The sequence below is a fragment of the Pelophylax lessonae genome (assembly GCF_965119305.1).
Source record: "Pelophylax lessonae genome assembly, chromosome: 10".
Classification (NCBI taxonomy): domain Eukaryota; kingdom Metazoa; phylum Chordata; class Amphibia; order Anura; family Ranidae; genus Pelophylax; species Pelophylax lessonae.
In genome coordinates, this window is record NC_138777.1 from 71,062,119 (window position 1) to 71,083,744 (window position 21,626).

Here is a 21,626-nt window from a genome sequence, read left to right on the forward strand (position 1 = left end):
AGCCGCGGCCTAAATTTGGGGCCGGATCCGGCCGTGTGAGGCTCGGACCCCCGGATGCCAAACAATACGCTCCCAACAACTGCAGCAGAGAGCCCAGAAGACATCCTTGCCATAATCACTGACCCCCAGGTTAGCAGGGGAACCCTGCTGAACACCCCCCCCCCCCCCCCGTTGTGCACCAGGAAAAATCCCGGTCAGCAGCAATTCGAAAAAAGCCCCCCTTAAGAGCATGTGGCAAAAGCCAGCTCATAACCTCACCCACGGAAGGGTGGGGGGGTTTTAGCATGGAAACACACAGTAATAGTTGAATTTTTAGGGGGGGGGGGCTCGGGGGTCCCACTGTTCCAGGCCCACGTCCACCCTAGAAGAAACACTCCAGGAGTAGAAGGGGGACAGCTACTTACCATACCAGGAACAGGGTGGGCACCGCTCCCGACAGACCACCGCTTCATCGGGATGTGGGTGGCTGTCGGCCAGGAGGAACGCTGCGACTCAGGCCAAGGCCAGGTCATATGCGCCCTTGTGAGACGTTTAACTCGCAGGCCAGCCCCCGGCTAGTGGGGCTATGTCACGGTTGACCTAGCGCAGGGCTGAGGCCCTTCACACGCTCGCCGGCCAGACTGGGGGGACCCCTCTGGATCTAGATTAATCAGTCCATTGCCCAGTCCGGCAGGTGATTGTAGATTCTCACAGCAACAAAGATAGGAAAAAAAACTGGCCAGGACCAGAGATCCCAGTAAGGAATTAGGTCCTTACTCCTGACTAGGCAGCCAAGTGTAGGTGCATACCCCCTGGGACTGCCCATAAGCGTAGTCAAGCTTTTTCCTGCCTAGTGTCCTACTCCTGTAGGGGCAGTATAACCCAATGGCTAAGAAGAATCAGGAGCTGTGTCCATCAATGAACGAAAGAGAAGTAGAAATTGAATGCAAAATGTGTGATACTATATTTATATCTCACACATTATAAATACATTTTGCCAACCCCCCCACACCTTTTTTTTTTCTAAAAAGTAATCACAATCTCTGTTCTCAGCTGCATAAGGAACACACAGAGCTGGAGGAGCATAAATAGCAGCACAGTGGTCTTCCCAGTGAACAGCTTTGGCAAGGGGGGAGCCTGTCAGGACAAGTCTGATCACTGGAGGAGAGCAAGCAAGGTTCTCAGCACAGCTAGAAAACTAACCACACTGTGCTCTCATGCCTAGTGTGCTCAGTTTTAATAAGAATTCAGAAAGACTGACAGAAACACCAAAGACTTCACACACTTGTATGAAAAAGGTATCCTGTTTTCTTTGCAAGTACATGGTACAGCAGGTACAAATCAAGAAGAATGACATGTTGGGTTTCCATCTTTAAGAATATATCCTGGTTTGCTGGTCAACTACCATTGCATACTTTAGTTTTCCATAACAAAGTCCCCCCAAACCTACTGATTAAAAGGTCAATATACACAACTAGATTAAATAAAAATATAAAGGGTGATTGCAGTTTCATAGCTAGATCATATTAAGGAAGTTCAATTACTTTTGGAGGGTCCAGGAGTAGCTGGTGAAAGGATGGAAGTTTTTCCTGAATAGCAGTCAAGACAGTTTTGTTAACTGAAAATGCGGAGTGATTGAGACCAGGTGGACACAGGTCAATATGACCCTCAAAACTGTAAAAATAAAATACAAAGCATCAATATCTGCAAGCACATATATATTTGAAAAATTACATATATATAGTCCAGAAGTCTGAAAAAGGTGGCTATGACTATATATTTGTCATATAAAAAGGTATATCCAAATCTACTCGAGGATAACCAGATTAGTAACATCGCATGTTCCGTAACAGCTTAGGTTTTTATTCTACTTAGACAGTTTATATCACTTCAGTCTTTACCAAGTAACTACAGACCTGTTTTGTTAAACTTCTATAGTAGGGAAGATGCTGGGAGTTTAATAAAAAGACCACATAGAGGAACTTTGCATAAAAAAAATACATTTTTAAAGCACCAGACAGCATGGATTCATGAAAGAATGCTACTGTGCAAGGTAGAGTGGCGGGGGGGATTGGACTTGTTCATTGGAGGAAAAAAAATTAACAGACAAGTGTTGGGAGAGACAGTATAATAAAAACACCAAGATTCAGGCTGTAGCTATCTCAGTGCAGTCCCAACAGTGCTAAATACCAGTGCAGTCCCATCAGGGAGCATGTCAAAATGTGACAGCGCTGAAAATTGGCCTGGGCAGGAAGGGGGCCACCATGCCCAGCAGGCACCTGGTTAATAGATTTATAAATGATATAGAGTCTGGGATTAAACGTACCATCTCAGTCTTTGCAGAGGACACCAAGATATGCTAAGCAATTGGGGGGAAATCAATGGTGGAGAAGGATCTGGGTGTTCTGGTAGATCATTAACATGCAATGCCAAGCTGTTTCCAAAGCAGGCAAAATCCTTTGTTTAAAAAGGAGGCGAGAGGGGGGGGGGGGGGGGGGGGAGGAGGCGAGAGGGGGGGGGAGGGAGGAGGAGGCGAGAGGGGGGGGAGGAGGAGGCGAGAGGGGGGGGGGAGGAGGAGGCGAGAGGGGGGGGGGAGGAGGAGGCGAGAGGGGGGGGGGGAGGAGGAGGCGAGAGGGGGGGGGGAGGAGGAGGCGAGAGGGGGGGGGGAGGAGGAGGCGAGAGGGGGGGGGAGGAGGAGGCGAGAGGGGGGGGGGGAGGAGGAGGCGAGAGGGGGGGGGAGGAGGAGGCGAGAGGGGGGGGGAGGAGGAGGCGAGAGGGGGGGGGGAGGAGGAGGCGAGAGGGGGGGGGGGAGGAGGAGGCGAGAGGGGGGGGGGAGGAGGAGGCGAGAGGGGGGGGGGAGGAGGAGGCGAGAGGGGGGGGGAGGAGGCGAGAGGGGGGGGGAGGAGGAGGCGAGAGGGGGGGGAGGAGGAGGCGAGAGGGGGGGGGAGGAGGAGGCGAGAGGGGGGGGGAGGAGGAGGCGAGAGGGGGGAAACTGGAGAAAGTGCAGAGAAGAGCAACCAAACTGATAAGGCATGGAGGAGCTCAGCTAGGAGGAAAGTTAAGAGGAACTGAATGTATTCTCATGTGGTGGAGATTAAGGGGAGATATGATCACCATGTACAAATACATACAGTGGATATAAAAAGTCTACACACTCCTGTAAAAAGGTCAGGGGCGAAGAAAAAAGAAAAAAAAAAAAAAAAACGACGTGGAAATCAATTCAGAACTTTTTCCACCTTTAATGTGACCATAAATTGCACAACACAATTAAAAAACTGAAATATTTTAGGGTGGGGTGGTTAAAAATGGAAAACTAAAATAATGTGGTTGCATAAGTGTGCACATCCTCCTATAACTGTGGATGTAGCTGTGTTCAGAATTAAGCAATCACATACAAACTCATGTTAAATAGTCAGTATGTGAGTCAGTACAAACCTGCCTGATTAAACCCAAATAATGTTCAGCTGTTCTAGTAGGTTTTTCCTGACATTTCCTTAGTTGCATTTTACAGCAAAAGCCATGGTGCGGAGAGAGCTTCCAAAGCATCAGAGGGATTTCATTGTTAAAATGCATCAGTCAGGAGAAGAGTACGAAAGAAAGGCATTAGATATACCATGGAACACAGTGATCATCAAGTGGAGAAAATACGGCACAACAGTGAAATTACAAAGAACTGGATGAAAAGATGAAAAGAGAACTGGTCAAGAAGGCTACAGCAATATTAACCACTTTAAGACCGGAAGATTTGACCTCCTTGCTGTCCAGGCCCAAATTTGCGATTTGGCACTGCGTCAATTTAACGGACAATTGTGCAGTCGTGTGACGCTGTACCCACATAAAACGGATGTCCTTTTTCCCCCACAAATAGAACCTTCTGGTGGTATTTGATCACCTGTGCAATTTTAAATTTTTGCGCTATAAACAAAAAAAAAAAAAAAAAAGCGACAATTTTGCAAAAAAATAAGTTAAGAAATAAAAAAAAAAAAAAAAACGCAATAAGCGTATTGATTGGTTTGCGCAAAAGTTATCACGTTAACCAACTACGGGAAAGATTTGTCATTTTTATTTTTTTAGTAGTAATAGCGGCGATCTACGATTTTTTTTGCGGGACTGCGACATTGCGGCGGACTGATCGGACCACTTACATTTTTGACACTTTTGGGGGGACCGGTGACATTACTACAGTAATCAGTGGTATAACTATGCACTGTTACTGTAATAATGACCCTGGCAGGGAAGAGGTTAACCCTACGGGGGTGGGGGGGGGGATCAAAGGGTTAAATGTATACCTCATGCTTACTGACATGTGGGGGGTTCTGTGACACAGACCAAGATCGCAGTTCCTGTAATCTCTCCCTGTCTGTCACTGAGAAGACCCGCCTGCTTTGTTTAAATAAGCAGGCAGGTCTTCTCACTTTCCCCCAACGATTGGGGAAGAGAGGCATCGATCGCCGCCTCTCCTCGGACCCGACTCGTGCTGTGTCTAAACACAGGGACCACTAGGAGTCTAGCGACGTAGGTGTACGTCGCTGGACCCAGGGGAGTCGCATTGCCACAGTAGGATTACTGTCGGCAGTCGGTTAAAGTAGCTGCAGGAATATCTGATAAGTACTGGCTGTGTGGTACATGTACAAACAATCTCCAGTATTCTTCGTATGTCTCGGCTATGGGGTAGAGCAGCTAAATTTTGCAAACACATCTGAAGTCTCCCAAAAGCATATGTGGGAAAAGGTGTTCTGGTCTGATGAAACCAAGGTAGCACTTTTTTCCACAATTCTAAAATATACGTTTGGCACAAAATCAACACTGCACATCACCTAAAGAACACCATACCCACAGTGAAGCAAGGTGGTGGCAGGATCCTACTTTGGGGCTGTTTTTCTTCAGAAAAAACAGGGGCCTTATGAACAGTTCTGATATACCAGTCAATATTGGCACAAAACCTTCAGGTTTCTGCTAGAAAGCTGAACCTGAAGAAGGTCATCTTTCAGCATGACAATGACCCAAAGCATACATCCAAATCAAGGAATAGCTTCACCAGAAGATTAGCATTTTTGAATGGCCCAGCCTGAGCCCAGACCCGAATCCGACAAAATCTGTGGGGTGATCTGAAGAGGGCTGTGCACAGGAGATGCCCTCGTAATCCAACAGATTTGGGGTGTTTCTGCAAAGAAGAGTGGGCAAATATTGCCAAGCCAAGCTGTGCCATGCTGATAGACTCATACCCAAAAAGACGGAGTGCTGTAATAAAATCGAAAAGGTTCTTCAACAAAGTGTTAGTTTAAGGGAGTGCACTTAAGCAACCATATTTAAGTTTTTTATTTTTACTTTCCTACACCTGAAATATTTCAGTCTGTTGTTCAACTGAGTTGTACAGTTTTATAGGTCTCATTAAAATTCTGAAAGGATTTATCTTGGTCTAATTTTTTTACATCACAGAAACCTGACATTTTAACAGGGGTGTGTAGACTTTTTATATCCACTGTAAGTGGTTCATATAGTGAACTTGGTGAAGTTATTGAAAGGGGGCACACTAAGTCTGGTGGAAAGGAGATTTAATCTCCAAATATGGAAAGGTTTCTTCACAGTAAGAGCTCTGAAAATGTGGAAGAGACTCCTTCAAGAGTTGGTTCCGTCCATCGCTGATAGTTTTAAAAAAAAAGGCCTGGATTCTTTCCTAAAATGACAAAATATAAATTTATCCAGGGAATATCCGATTCAAGCAAATTGGATGAGGTTTTATTTTTTTTGCCTTACTCGATCAACTGTGGGTATAGGATTTTGTATATGGAGGTTTTCAATGTGTGTTTTTTTTCTCTTTCCCTGTTGGGTTGAACTGGATGAATTTCTTTTTTGGGTTGAAAGATTAGATTTTAACTTACGCTGGCCGTCTGGTTTCTAGGAGAGTCAGCAATATTTGGATAGCACTGACAATTGCAGAGTCATTCTTCTCTTTTAAAAATATATTGGATAGTAGTTGCTCTAAAATTTCTTGCCTAAAAACAAAATGAATAATCAGGAGGTAAAAATGAGAACCAAATTTTAAACATTCTGCATCTGTGCCATAGCTAGTAGTAACTAATACTTTGATAACACTGGAACGTAACCCTCTTATCAATAAAAACCTACAATGTTGGTGTAAGACAGGACAGCAGACATGACTTCTGTATCTCCAATGATACTCATAGGAGGGGAGAGTAAAGAACACATTTAAATAAAACCCAAGATCTTAGATTGTATGCGCTAACGAGCCGAGCCCTCTGATTCCTACTGTATTAAACTGTACTATAATTGTACTGTCTGCCCTTATGTTTTAAAGCGATGTGTAAACTACTGGTAATACATAAATCCTGAATAATAATGATTAACCCAAACCATCATAATTGGAGGAAGATCTGTGAATTTAGAAACAAAGATTTTTCCTGATTTAACGAGTAATATGGATATCAAAGCATCAGAGTAAAAGACAACATTGCTAAACACAAAATCGGCATTTTCATTAAAAATAAATGTCTTGCTTCCCATTTCAAAAGATAGAGCCTAGAAGACTAAATTGCAGCGAAGGCTCTGAAATCTTGGGAAATGCAACTCAGTCAGCTGTAGTTACAGGCATGTGGGGGTTTTATGGGGGGGGGGGGGGGGGACCAAGGCAAAGGCATGGATCTCATTGGAAGTTTTTGCCCCCATAGTGTTCTGAGCTATGGTCAAACTAAAGTGGAATAACTGCCACTGTACTGCAGAGTAACTAGGAGTCAAAATTTTGTGCATCAAAAAAAGCTTCAATCAGCAATCAGCATTGATCATTCCCCATTTGAGCAAGCTTCCAACAAATACACACAAAACAGGTTCTTTTTAAATTTACAATATAAAAAGCTAAAAACATACTTCTCTAATGTGGCCAGCAGAGGGTCTGGTTCCGGGCTGTTCTGCACTTGTAACAACTGATCCCTGCTTAGACGTATAATCTCACAAAGGGACTGTGATGCATTAGAATGCCTCTGTGAATGGAGAAAATAACAGTTACATATATTCCCATAGATCTTCAAATAAATGCAAGAAATAACACTGTCTTTAAAAGCTCTCTGGAAATAGATGGGGGTATAATTAGGAGGCAAGATAGGGCAGGAGGAAGCTGCACAGCATCCAGCTTCCAACTACATGCATTATAAAAACTTTGCAGAATGCCCTTACAAATATATATTTCCTTTGGATACAAAGCACATGGACAAAAGAGAAAGCTGTGTGTACCTTCTGTAATTTATATGGAAATTATTTTTTAACCACTTGCCGACCACAAAGGAATTCCCTGCTTTGCATACCCTCACTTTATGTACACTCGCGAGTACGGACACATTGGCGTCAATGGGAAATCTTGGGTCAGCTTGACATGGCACTACTCCCAAACTATAAGTGACAAGGACAGCAAACTTAGGGAGCAGAAAGAGGGGACCCAGGAATACAACATATTGGATTTTGGGGTCGGCCACCTTGCCTAGGTAATCTTCCATGTTGTATTCCTGGGTCCCCTTATTGTGCTTCCCAAGTTGGTTGTCCTTGCGACTTATGGTTTGGGAGCAGTGCCTTGTCAAGCTGACCATGATTTCCTATAGAGCTAGTGTATTTACATGCATTGAGAAGTGAAAAATTATATTGATTCACTTTAAGCACATTTTCATTTTACATACATGCTCTGGTCCCATTGTGTACTTAACCATTTCAGCCCCATCCCCTTATTGACCAGGCCATTTTTTGCGGTTCGTCACTGTGTTGCTTAAAAAAATATATATATTTTTTACTTTCTGCTATAAACATTCCCAATAAAAAAATTTTTTTTTTTAATCAGTTTCTGCCTTTTGTAAGCAAAAAATCGTATATTAATTGGTTTTTGCAAAAGTTATAGCATTTACAAACTATGGAATCGATTTTTTGTTTTCATTAGTAATGGCGGTGATTAGCGTTTAGCGGGCCTGTGACATTGCAGCAGACAAATCTGACACTAAGTGATGCTTTTGGGGACCAGTGACACCAATACAGTGCTGGCTCCTGCTGTGTCTAATCACATGCATCTATGCGATTATGCGCAGCCGAGCCGTCCTGCCGCAGTAAACCTGCGTGGGGCGATCAGCAAGTGGTTAAAAGTGGGGTATGCCTGTATGTATACACACACACACACACACACGTTGCAGTTTGCAAGTGGTTTACCAGGGTAATGGCTGAAGCTGTACACCAAACCTCCCAGAAATTCATTTTTCAGTCGGCTCTTTCATGAAAGCAGTCCGAGTGGCTCATTAACACTGCTTCTTGGGCTGGTTCTACTGGTGCGCCAGAACGATCTGATTGTCCGCCTCTGTGACAAGCGGGCCGCACAGAGACCAGATAGTCTCTATGGCTTTGGAGGACCAGAGCGATGTCATGACATTACTTCTGGTCTAAGGCAAAACCATTAACTTTTGGTTTTGATCTTTTGCTTTTATAGGTAAAAAAGGGAGATTTTGGGTCTTTTTACCCCAGATCTCCCCATAAAGAGGAACTGTCATCCTTTTTTCTATTACAAGGAATTTCTCTCTCGCATGCATATGTAAAGGGTGTTTGCACCACACGTGAGGCATCGCTGCGACCTTTAAAGCGAAAGCAATCATTTTAGCATTAGACTAACCCTAAACCGGTAACATGTTAAAAAATTAAAGCCAATCCACGAGCGTGCACTTTTTTTTTAAAGCGACAAGTTAGGCATCATTTACTTGTGTAACATTCTATATCAAAAAAAAAAAAATATATATATATATATATATATATATATATATATATATATATATATATATATATATATATATATATATATATATATATATATATATATATATATATATATATATATATATATATATATATATATATATATATATATATAATTTTTTTTTTTTTTTTTTAAATTAAAATGTATTCCAACCCCCATCCCAAAAATTGTTCGTAAAATATCGCTGTGCAAATACCATGCAACGTAAAAAATGTAAACCATTGCCCTTTTATTCCCTAGGGATATCCATCTATATCTCCCCACTAATGAACACCGCTCCATGTCTTCAGACATTGGGCTTTATGCTGCTCTCTTCAGGAGTAGGACTAGGCTGAAACCTTTTTGGTTACACACCCGACGCACTCCCAGAGAGTATACCATTACTTCCTGCTATAGGACTCCAGTTTGTAGCAAGCAGTGTCAGAAGAACATATAACACAACCCAACAGAGGGGCAGGTGCTGTGTCAGTCCGTGAACCTCAGAGAAAAGGATTTCACGGTAAGACAAAAATCCAGTTTTTGCTTTCGTTCACTGACGGACACCGCTCCATGTTTTCAGACCATTGGGATGTCCCAAAGCAGTCTCAATATGAGGGGTTGGAAAAAAACATACGCAGAATTGTTTAGCCAACAAGGCTAAACATTGCCAACCAGGTAAAAAAGCTCAACCAGGAACTGGAGCTCACCACCAAAAAAAAAAAAAAAATAAAAAATTTACACCCTCAAGCAGTAGAAGCCTCCGCAACCACAGCCTGCAAAACTTTGCAGCCAAACGCCCCATCCAAAGATGCAACTACATCCACCATATAAAACTTTTTGAATGTGTGTACAGATGACCACGTAGCAGCCTTGCACACCTGAAACCACTGACGCCTGATAACGGAAGGCCCAGGAGGCACCAAGCCCCATCGTAGAATTCGCTTAACAGGGGAAGATGCCAACACATCAACTTTATAGAATTTTGTTAAAGTATGCACCGATGACCAAGTTGCCGCCCTGCACACTTGCAGCACTGACACCTAATAGCGAAAGCCCAAGAGGCACTTAGTGCCTTAGTAGAATGCGCCTTCACAGGGAAAAGAGGAACCTGACCCTTCAGTGAATAAGCCTGAAAAAAAGTCTGCCTCATCCATCTGGATATGGTCGCAACAGACTCAGCCAATCCTTTGAGGTCCTTCGGTAAGAACAAAGTCCGATTTCCTTTAAGATTCAGTAGCCGCCAGGTAAACTAATGGCCCGAAGCACATCCAAAAGAATGCAAGGCAATTTCCTTGGGATGCTTGGGCTTAGGACAGAGTGAAGGGCAGCACAATGCCTTCATTCAAATGGAAATCAGAAACACATGAGGAAGAAACTACTGATTAGGTCGAAGTACCACTTTATCTCTGTACCATCAAATAAGGTGAGCGGCATGATAACGCCGCCAATTCAGACACTCTGCGATCAGAAGTGATAGCCACCAACCTTCTGGGACAATGAAAGTAGAGAAATCTCCTCCAAACGTTCCCAAAGGGAGGCTTTTGAAGAACAGACACCACCAAATTGAGATCCCACGGTGGTAGCGGGGACTGCCGTCTCGGAGGTGCCATATGGCGCACTCCCTGCATGAAGGTACGAATCAAGGCATGCAAAGCTAACGGGCGTTGGAAATTTATAGCCAAAGCCAACCGCTGTTCAACCCCCCTTTCTGCAGGAAGGCCAAAACCCTAGCAATAAAAAGCAAAACGAGGGTGCACCTTCAACGTACGATTTCCACGTAAGATGATAGATCTTCCTGGAAGTAGACTTCCTAGTCTTCAAAAGCATAGGAATCACCAAATCAGAAAGACCTCTATCTCTCAACACTTGGCTTTAAACAGCCATGCCGTTAAAGCCAGCGACTGCAAAGCAGGATGTAGGATCGGGCCTCGAGACTGCAGATATTCTCTGAGAGAAGTCTCCAAGGAGCATCGGTGACCAACCTTACCAGGCCTGCGTACCAAGACTGGCGAGGCCAGTCTGCAGCCACCGGAATCCCTTCCAACTCTATCCTACCGAGAAGCCTTGGCAGGAGTTTCAGCGGAGGGAACGCATAGATCAGCTGATACTGACCCCAAGGAGTCACCAGTGCGTCTGTGGCGTCAGGTAGAGGATCTCAAGACCTGGCTACGAACTTCTGCACCTTCTTGTTAAGATGAAAAGCAAAAAACAGATCAACCTCGGGAGTTCCCCACCAGACACACAGGTGATGAAACACCTCCGGATGACGAGGATTTGTCTGCAGATCCGGACTGGCGGGTCTTTGATTTACCTGACCATGGCTTCTTGGAACTCCCAGAAGACCTGAACGGCTTTCCTTTGTCTTGTGACCTAGAGGTACGAAAAAGCCATTTATGAGCAGCAAAAGGCCCCCGCCTAGGATGTGGCGCCTTACCCTTAAAAGGATTGGGGGAAGAGGAGTACTCTTACCCCCTGTGAAACCTTTGCTCAACTCATCCAAAGAAGATCCAAACAGCCTCTCCCCTGTGAAGGGAAGATCAGTCAAGGCCTTTTTGGAGGCCTGGTCAGTAGACCAGCTTTTTAGCCATACCATGTGCCTAATAGCCATCCCAACTAGCAATGCCCTGGCACCTAACAGGGCTATGTCCAGGGACACGTGTAACACATGAACACCAGGACTTGAGCCAACTGATCCAATAGATCCAGCACCGCAGGGGGGAACCGTTCAGCTTCCAAGTTACTTTTAAGTATCTTCACCCATTCAGTAACAGTCTGCGCTACTAAAACATTTACAAAGGTAGCCTTCAACACATGACCTGCTACCATGTGTAAATGGCGGACAAGGATTCTACCCATCTATCCACGGTATTCGGAAAAGTAGGAGACTCTTCCACTGGTACCAGAGTCGCTTTCTTCAACCTGGCCACCGGAGAATCCACTTTCGGTGGTACAGTCCACCTCTTGGACACCACCTTCGCAAAAGGATAACTATGCAAAAATGCTTAAGCACCATACCATGCGCCTAATAGCAATCCCCACTGCCGATGCCTTGGCCACCAACGGAGCTGAATCCAGGGACGTATCACACATGAACACCAAGGCTTGAGCCAACTGGTTCAGTAGTTCCAGCACCGCAGGGGAAATCCATTCAGCTTCCAAGTTACTTTTAAGTAACTTCACCCATTCAATAGCCGTCTGCGCCACCAGAATGTTCACAAAGGTAGTCTTCAAGATGGACCCCGTTATCACGTGGAGATGGCGGGACAAGAACTCCACCTGTCTATCCACTGGGTCCCCAAAAGTCGGTGACGCTTCCACCAGTACCCGACTCGCGTTATTTACCCTGAAAACCGCGTGACCCACCTTCGACGGTACAGTCCACCTAGTGGACTTTGCCTCCGCAAAAGGGTAACGGCGTGCAAAACGCTTAGGCAAAACCAGCATATTCTTAATGCGCCGCCATTGTTCATCCACAATATTGTGAAACAATTCTGGACAAGGGAACACCTTGCCCGATTTACACCTGTGTACCCGGCGCTGTACAGTCAGCCAATTTTAAAGTTTCCCCGCACTGAAACTATGAGAGGGCTTCTAACAATGTGCGTTCCCGCGCAGCGGCTGAGGGGGGGACAGGTCCTCTTCACCATAAGAATGCAAAGACACTGACCTCTCAGGGTGGGCTACGTCTGCAGAGGCCACATCAGCCGCAGAGTCCGAGGACCCCGCTGATGGAGGCAAAGGCAGAAGGAGTTTGCGGCTGGCAACACTTGAAATTACAAAATCTACCTTTGACATCAGATTTTGCAAAAAAACTGCGATTTCAGGCAGGGACTGTGACCCAAAAGGTTTTATAGTCGCTCACAGGGGGTCTGCAGGTGAAAGTTTATCCTGGGAATCCATGGTACACTGATTGTAAAATTAAAAAAAGTGTCCCTTTAAGAACCGCCAAAACACAATCCCACCACGATTACAGCGGACCCTCAATCCCGGACTAATAGCACTAATAGAGTGGATGAGGGGAAAAAAAAAAACAGGGAAACACAGAAAAATTTTAGGAGACTGCCAGCATGTGCTCATGCAAAACTAAAGTGACACTGACTGCACGGGAAAAGGAAAAAACCCTGCCTCTACATTTAAAAAAGCCATGCCTCACGCCTGTCTAGCTTGTGGACCTCAGGAAAATGGCCGCTCAAAGCATTCACAATGGGGAACTATAGAAAATGGCAATACAATGGGAACAGAAACATACATGATCCACAGCAAAATGGCAGCCCCCCCACGGCACGCCATGTGGTCTCCAGGACCCCCAAAAGGGGTGCCAGAACAGTAGTCATGGGAAGGGCCCCAAACAAGGACCTTATCAGGACAAGCCACCCACACCACAATGGCAGCAATATTACCGCCCCTCAAGGTAAACTGCTGGGGGGGGGGGGGGGGTAAGGTAGTGCTAAGAGGAATACAGGTCCAGTCCTCAGTTAGGCCAGGCGAACGGAGGAAGGCCCTTGGGCCGACAATTCGAGGGAGGGGGGCCACGTCCACCCCGAGACCATCAATAGGTTTTGGGGGGACAATCTACTCACCATACCAGGATTCCAGGTGGGCACCACACTGAAACAGAACACCTCCCACCCGAGATGGGGGTGCTGTCAGGCAGGGGAAGCTGCGACGCATTCCAGGTAGTCGCGTCCCAGCGAGACGGTCCACTTACAGGCTCGCCCCCATCTGTCAGGGCACAGTCGTGGCGAGGCCTGCTTCTTGACTATAACCTGCTCACGCTAGCTAGCCAGGCTGAGAGATCCTAAGGATTTAGATTATCCAGTGTAAAACCACAGCTGGCTGTTGCTTGTAGCTCCTCTGGATCTTGGTACATCAAGAACTAACCTGTGCAAAAAAAAAATACCAACACAAAATTTCCCTCTTAAAAGCTAAGAAAGAAGTCCCAGCAGGGAGCTATGTCCTATTCCTAAAACTAGGCAGAAAAACTGATGCCGATAGAGTGTGTGGGGTTATGACTGCAGGGACAGCCCCATAGGCGTGGTTAAGCTTTTTTCCTGCCTAGTGCCTATTCCTGATTTTGAGGAGCATAACCCTATAGTTTCTGAAGAGATGGAGCTGCGTCTGTCGAACGATAGAGAAAAAAAAAGTCAGAAGTCACTACAAGTTCCTAGCAAAGCTACTAAGACAGCTAGAGGGATTTTGCAGAAAACCCTGTGGAAACAATTAATGTCATACTTACATCTTCATCCTGAGAAGGGTGCACTAACTCTACAAGTCTCTGGATAATCTTCTCTTCATTTAGCCACTATAGAGGAAGAGACAAAATGGGGAAAAAAATGTATATCTAGCTTCTGACCAAAAGTAAATAACTTCGAAAGAAAACTTAATCCAAGGATCAGAAGTTCTTCTCGGCATTAAAGAAAAAAGGCGCTAAACTATTGATCAGGTGTACAAAATGATCAACATCCTGCCATCTTGGCGTTCAAATAGAATAAAACAAGAACAGGATTTTAGGGGTGCACAATAAAATGTTAGAGATTTTTGAAATTAGATAACATAGTAATAAACCATATAGGTTTTGAAATTAGATAATATAAAAACAATACATTGTATTTAACCAGAAAATGTGCAAGCTGCAATCAAATAATGTATTCTGATCAGTAACTTACATTTGATCTTAAAGTGGTTCGTTAATCAAAAAAAAAAAAAGCATTGATTTTACCAGTGCTTCGCTGGTCTTTGGGTCCTCAGTGCCTACATTTTTACGAAGGGAAGCCGGCTTTGATTGCTTGTGGCTTCAAATTACGCATGGGGGGGTAAAGAGAAGGGGTGTTGTGCATTGCTTGGGAGAGCTTCTGCTCCAATCGCCTAAGCCACAGAAACAGAAGTGGGAGCAAGTACCTGCTAAAGCTATGTACCCGCTCCCCAAAAAAAAAAAACAAACCTCCAAAAATGGGGGAGGAGGTGGTGTTCAAGTGGAACTTCCGCTTTAAGTTATTTGAATATTTCAAGTTATGGGACATTTGGGCACATATCCTGCATAAACACATATGCGTTATTGGCTAAAAGGACAGAAGTTACCAAAACTTACGTTTAAGACATCTTGCCTTAGCTGTGGTGGCTCAATACATGTGAGAAGTCTTAGCAGCAAATCCATAATTGCAGAGGTACCTATATGTTTTATTATCAAGTCGACAAAGTCATCTTTTTTCTTTAAAAACGCTACAATCTGCAAAGTGAAGCAAAAAGGTTTACATGTTAAACATGCGTAAAAGGATAAACCAAGAAACCGTATTGTTAAAGAAACCCTTAGAGAGAAAAAAAAGATCAAAAACTAGCATAAAGCTGACTAAAGCCATTCGTTTTCCTTTAAATGACACCTATCATTTTTTTCTTTGCATGCATGTGAAAGAATGCCAAAAATGAAAAAAGGCCAGATGGATGAGACTTCACACATACCTGTTCTGGCTTCCTGCTGATTAAAATGCTTAATACTTTGCTGAAGAAACTAGCAAGCAGCGGATTCAACGGGGAGTCATTTAAAAGGAAGCTGTAGAGCCTCTTGAGTAAAGATTCATCCTCTCCTAGTCTGTCATTTATCTGTGATACATCTGAGGTTAATAGCTCACAAGACAAATTTGGGTACCTAGAAGAAAAACAGATCAGAAGCTAACATGCTGACTAAAAAGCACAGGAATAAAAAACAAAAAACCATCTATGATGCATAATCTAGTTTAGAATGTGCAAAAGAGAAGTGGAAGGTCCTATTTAACAGATTTAATTTTACTAGTTATGCAGTTTGATTTGAGTACCAAAAAATACTATCGCGAAAAGTCTGGACAGGAGAACTCCACTTTTTTCAAAATATTTTATTACTATTTCTAAGGATCTTCAGGACAGCTACATGATAGATGATTGGCTCCATCTTCAACAGAAGCAAGCCAGAATGCAAAACCAGGTACCCATGCTCCCACTTACAGGTAAGATCACCGCAATTGTGCCAGCCAGGGACTTTTTTCTGGTTCCATAGACACCCATGTATTGAAAAACGCAAAATGCACCTTGAAAATTCAAATTGCAACCTGCATAGGCCTAAGTGACAGCTAGCACATGACCATTTAAGTGCAAGAAACGTAAGCTGAACGAAAGTTCTGCTATGATACACTAAGCTGGTAGGTATTGCAGAAGAGTCATTCTGCGCCAGCCAAAGAAAATGAACTAAACCCTGCACACAGGGGGAAGATGCCAGCACCAGCAATGGAGCATTGGAAGGGGGAAATATCCTCTCTTTAGGTCTGCATTATTAGTCCAGTTATTAATCTAATCTATTCTAAAGGTTTTTTAGCATTACCAAGTACAAATTCCAGGAAGCAGTAGTCTTAAAACATGCAAAGTTTCCCACCCACCAGGAAATCTAGCTAAGGGATCTTCGGGGTCCAGTTTCCAAAAAGACCTGCCGCCTGTACTTCAGGATGAACTAAAGAAAATAAATATATAAAACTTTTTTTTTTTTTTCCAAACACCCTCTTAAAATCTAGAACTGTGGGAATCAAACATAGCTGCCTAACCTATACCAGCAACAAAAGGTTCTCTCTACTTTAGGGCATATTTTCCTGGAAGTGAAGGGCATTTCTGAGAATCCCCCTCTCAGCTTCCAAGTGGTAAGGCAGAAGAGCTAAGGATTCGGGTGTAAACATCAGACCCCAAGATTAGAGCACTCACGATGGGGAGATTGCAATACACAGCGCTGAAAACCAACATCTCAGCCACCACAGAGCAATCAGAATTACCCGCACCCCATCCTGAATGGCCTTCCTGAACACCAAAAGATGCAAGATTACTAAAGGAAAAGCATATCCAAATATGAACCCCCACGGATGAGGCAGGGCATCTGTCCCTAGAGCTAGACTTCCTTTTCCAGGGGGAAAAAAATAACATTTTCTACTTTCCTGTTTTGGATAGATAGGAAGAAAATCTGTAGTCAATACAGTTCACTAGGAGAACGTTCAATTGACATGGAGCGCCAAGAGCAAAATAGTTGTTGCTCTGCTCATGTAAAATTTCTTCAAGGATAAGAGGGGGATCAGACCATGTACCTCCCAATTTGTTAATACATGTTACCACTGTAGCATTGTCTGAATAGTTTTTCATCTAAACATTCTTCAAAGGAAGACCAGCAAACTCTCCTCATTGCTAGAAGTGCTCTGTGATTGTAGGGCTGTTCCAATTAACACTGACTCCCAGATTTCACAAGCCTGTAAGCCATGAACTGGTACCTAGTTTTCCTGTAGGGGTATACTGCAGAAAAGAGTCACTCACAGATTGTGGATCTTCCCACCAAGTGAGACCCAGAAAATCCCCTTGGGTAAAGGTCACTATCCGTACTTCGTGAATTGTGCCTGCGATTCCATTCCCCCAGCAGGAAATTCTATAGCCTTCTGGAAGACATCTGGACCCATACTACACCCAAGACTGCCAGCATTAGGAATTCTAAAATCTGCAATAACTGCCAGACAGAGCCTTTCTGTAGAATACTTTTCCTTTTCAGAGGAAAATATGTTTAGAACCTTCTTTTCTGCACTGTATATTCGGTAACCTAGAAAGGACTACAGTCAGAGATGGAAACCAAATGTATTTGCATGAGCAGATTCTCCTACACCATTTACTAAAATGTCTGGACCAGAATCCCAGGCAGATGAGGTAGCAACATTTTTCCTTCAAGATCTTAGACCGATTGAGAACTCTTTTGGTGCTGACCGGAAAGGTGTGTGTCATGCCAGAATTACTCAATTTCCTGGTGCCGGGAATACAACAGGTGCCATCTTGGTTCTCCCAGGCAGAATACATAGCCTTCTCCTGCAGGCTGTGGGAACCTCAGGAGAAACACTTGCTAGAGCCAAAGTTTCCACAGCTCTCCGTCACAGTCAGAGGGGACACACTACTATGCAGGACTGCCAGAGTTGCCTCTAAACACCGCTGTTGAAGGCCAGATCAAACACTCTCAGGTAAGGAGGACACTAACATGGAGAACCCCCTACACCAAGGGAGCCGTGATAACTAAAACTACCAGAGCCAGGGTGAACAAAAACTTTACTTTGTACTCCTGGATGGTCAAAAACAATTGAGGGTGAGGGGCAGGGAGGGGTTTTTAATTGCCTTTTGGTTTACATTTTCTATTCAAGATCGAGACAATGATCTTAGGTAGCGGTGCTGGAAGATTACTTTTTAAGCAAAGACTTGCTGTGCGACTGATGTTCTCTTGCTAAAGTACAGAAGTAGTAGTATATATATTACAAAAAGGAAGAATAGCACAGAAGTAGTATATATTGGTCCTACTCTGAACAAAAAACAGTTAGTGCTAAATTTAGTGCAGATCATTGGAGATTCCAGAATAACCACAATATTACTATTTAATGCGACACTTAACTCTGGTTTTAAAAGAAACAAAATCCATTTATGTATGCTTAACTTACAAAAACTGGATTTTTGTAAGAACTTACCGTAAAATCATTTTCTCTGAAGTTCGACAGATGCAGCTCTTATTTATAGACTCATATGATTATGCTCCTCCTAGGGATAGACACTAGTCAGGAAAAAAAAAAAAAAAAAAAACAGACTTGTCCACGCCTATGGGGGCTGTCCCAGCAGGCATAAACCCCTCTCAGGCTCTGCTAGTCTCAAACAGTTTGGTTACAGTGTTAGAAAGAACCCCATAATGCAGAAGTAGAGGGGCTCATAGGGATGTCCCAAAGCAGTAAATCATGAGGGGTGGGAACAAGACCCAAAAACTGAATTCCCCAATGGCTAAGTAGCCAACAAATCAAACAACTGAACAGGCTTCCAAGTACCACCTTATCTCCAAGTACCACCATAAGGTGTACTTGATAAGGTGTACTTGAGAGGAGCCTGGCTCCAGAAAGAAATCTGAAACGTCCCCCCAACCCAGAAACTGGTGAGGGCGCCCCATCACGCAGATTCATCTGCAGATCCGGACTGGTCCATCTCCGATTTACCTGAGCAAGTCTTCTTGGAATCCCCAGAAGACCTGAACATTCCCTTGCGACCCGGAGGTAAGAACTGGTCGCCCACGAGCAGCAAAAGAAGACCCCCGTGGTGCCTTGCCCTTAGAGGCTTGGGGAAGAAGTACTCCTTACCCCCAGTGAGATATTGATCAGCTCATCCAGAGACAATCCAAGCAGCCTCTCCCCAGTGAAGGGACGATCAGTCAAGGCCTTTTTGGAAGCCTGGTCAACAGACCAGCCCTTTAGCCACACCATGCGTCTAATAGCAATCCCCACTGCCAATGCCCCTAACAGGGCTATGTTCAATGATGTATCACACATGAACACCAGGACTTGAGCAACTGATCCAATAGATCCAGTACCGCAGGGGGTAACCGTTCAGCTTCCAAGTTACTGAATGGGTGAAGTTACTTAAAAGTAACAGTCTGCGCTACTAAAACAGTCACAAAAGGTAGCCTTCAACACGTGACCTGCTACCATGTGTAAATGGCGGACAAGGATTCCACCCATCTATCCACGGGATCCGGAAAGGTAGGAGACTTCCACTGGTACCAGAGTCGCTTTAATCAACCTGGCCATTTATGGGATTTGCGGGAGCCAAAAGACACCTGCGTACCCGACGCTGTGGGTTCATCAACCATTTTTAAAGTTTCCCGCACAGAAACTATCAGGGCTTCCACCAATGCACATTCCTGCGCGGCTGCCAATGAGGACCGGTCCTCTTCACCACCAGAATGCAAAGACACTGACCCCCCCCCCCCCCCCCAAGGAGGTCTGTGGCGACCATATCCAAGGACCCTGCCAATGGAGGTGAGGGCGGAGGACATTTGCGGCTGGCAGCACCAGAAGAGACAAAATCCACTTTGACATCAGGCTTTGCAAAAAAACCTGCAATTTCTGGTTGCAACTGTGAACTGGAGAGTCCCGTAGTCGTTTCCAGGGGGTCTGCAGAAGAAAATACATCCAGGGAATCCATTATAACTAAACATTTTTTGTGTATGTCCCTTTAAGAGCACAACAAACAAAAATGCAGTCTCACCGCTAATACTGCAGACCTTCAACCCTGATTGTGTGTGTGTGAATATAGACCCCAAGAAAACTGTACCAGAGGGAAAACGTCCAGTCTGATCAGTGTAGGAAATGAAAGTAACAATGAGCTGCACAGGAAGAGGAAGCAGCTCTGCCTCCATCCTGAAAAAAGCCTGCTGCATGTCTGTCCAGCCCACGGACCTCAAGAAAATGGTCACAAATACATTCTCAATGGGGGTAAAACCTAAAATGGCTGCTCATACAAACTAATGGGAAAACCGATCATGAAATACAGCAAAATGGCAGCCCACGCGGCACGCCATGCGGTCTCCGGGACCAGGGGGGTCCCAAAATAGAGGTCATCAAAAGGGCCCCTAACCAGGGATCCACTCAGAACAACCACACCCCTCAAATAAGCGCCGAAGCGGCCACATTATTACTGCCCCCCAAGGTAAAAAACCTGCTAAGGGAGGGAAAAGTCAGGGGTATATCCTAAAGGATGCCAGGGAACCCCCAAGGTCTGACCATTCCAGGAAGGGGCCCACACCCGCCCAGTGCCCTCCAGGGGTTTTGGGGGGGCATATTACATACCATACCACGGTGCCAGGTGGGCGTCACTCCAAAACAGATCACCTCCCACCCGGGATGGGTGTGCTGTTAGCCAAGGAGAAGCTGTGACTCAGAACGTTCCAGTTTGTTTGCATTCCGGCGAGATGATCAACTCGCAGGCTCGTCCCCATCCAGCAGGGCACTGTCGTGGCGAGGCCTAGTTCTGGACTATAACCTGCTCAAACTCGATGGCCAGGCTGGGAGACCTTAAGGATTTAGATTATCCAGTGCGAATACCAGCCAGCTATTGCTTGTAGTTCCTCTGGATCTTGGTCCTCAGGAACTAACTAGTTCAAATATAAAAAGCACAAATTCTTCCCTGATACAGCTAAGACCGAAGTCCCAGCAGGGAGCTAGGTCTATCCCTGACACTAGGCAGAACAAAACAGACTAGCAGAGGTTATGCCTGCTGGGACAGCCCCCATAGGGGTGGACAAGTCTTTTTTTCCACCTAGTGTCTATCCCTAGAAGGAGGAGCATAACCCTATGAGTCTATGAATAAAAAGAGCTGCGTCTGTCGATGAACGATAGCGAAAAAAGTGTCTATTGTTCTTCGCCTCCTCCAAATCCTTTAATTTTTACTATGATCCAGCTTCCTGCTAGAAAGTGGCCATGTTTACTCTCCACAGTGACCTAGTTTGTAGGGACGTAGCCACCCTCTTGCTTGCTCCTGGCATTCACTATAAGGGTTTGCAGAGGACAGAGCAATGCACAGGACTGCAACCAATGTGCACTGGATGGGGAAAAGTGAGACGTTCTGGAGCGCCCAAAAGGACATTACAAGGAGGCAGAAAAACACTAAGAAAACAATTTAGTGAAACTAGATTACAGAGCCATTAAGAAGTATGCTTCGATGAATTATTTCTGAAGAACAAAAAAATAGTTTGGTTGATTTTCATTAAAGTGGGAACTGGACCATGAAAATCTTTATGGGTCCCACCGGCCATTTACTAATCTCACTGAGAATTAGTCACTGTGGAGCAGGATGCTTCACAAAGCAAGTACCCCCCATTGTAACGCTAGGAGGAGTCCCTAGTTATTTAATGGAGTTCTCCCCATATGCCGCAACAGATATAGAAAAAAGGATCCATTTAGGGCGCCTGTAATTGGCCTATAACCATGATCCACTGCTGCATAGGGAAGATAGAACAAAGCTCATCTGTCCTGCTTTAGGCTGTGAACAGTGAAAATTAAGAAATTGAAAAAAAATAAAC

General features: G+C 44.6%; 1 protein-coding gene across 6 annotated transcripts in view; it reads right to left on the reverse strand.

Annotated features, from left to right (window-relative positions):
- Positions 1-21,626, reverse strand: part of PPP6R3 (protein phosphatase 6 regulatory subunit 3) — a 144,888-nt gene that overhangs the window by 112,271 nt on the left and 10,991 nt on the right. For all 6 annotated transcript variants that reach the window (XM_082269817.1, XM_082269815.1, XM_082269818.1 and 3 more), the window contains exons 3-8: positions 15,212-15,398; positions 14,844-14,981; positions 13,992-14,057; positions 6,865-6,977; positions 5,862-5,975; positions 1,524-1,653 (exon numbers count right to left, since the gene is read on the reverse strand). In XM_082269817.1, the coding sequence (XP_082125943.1) occupies positions 1,524-1,653; positions 5,862-5,975; positions 6,865-6,977; positions 13,992-14,057; positions 14,844-14,981; positions 15,212-15,398 (748 nt within the window). The remainder of the gene's footprint in view (positions 1-1,523; positions 1,654-5,861; positions 5,976-6,864; positions 6,978-13,991; positions 14,058-14,843; positions 14,982-15,211; positions 15,399-21,626) is intronic.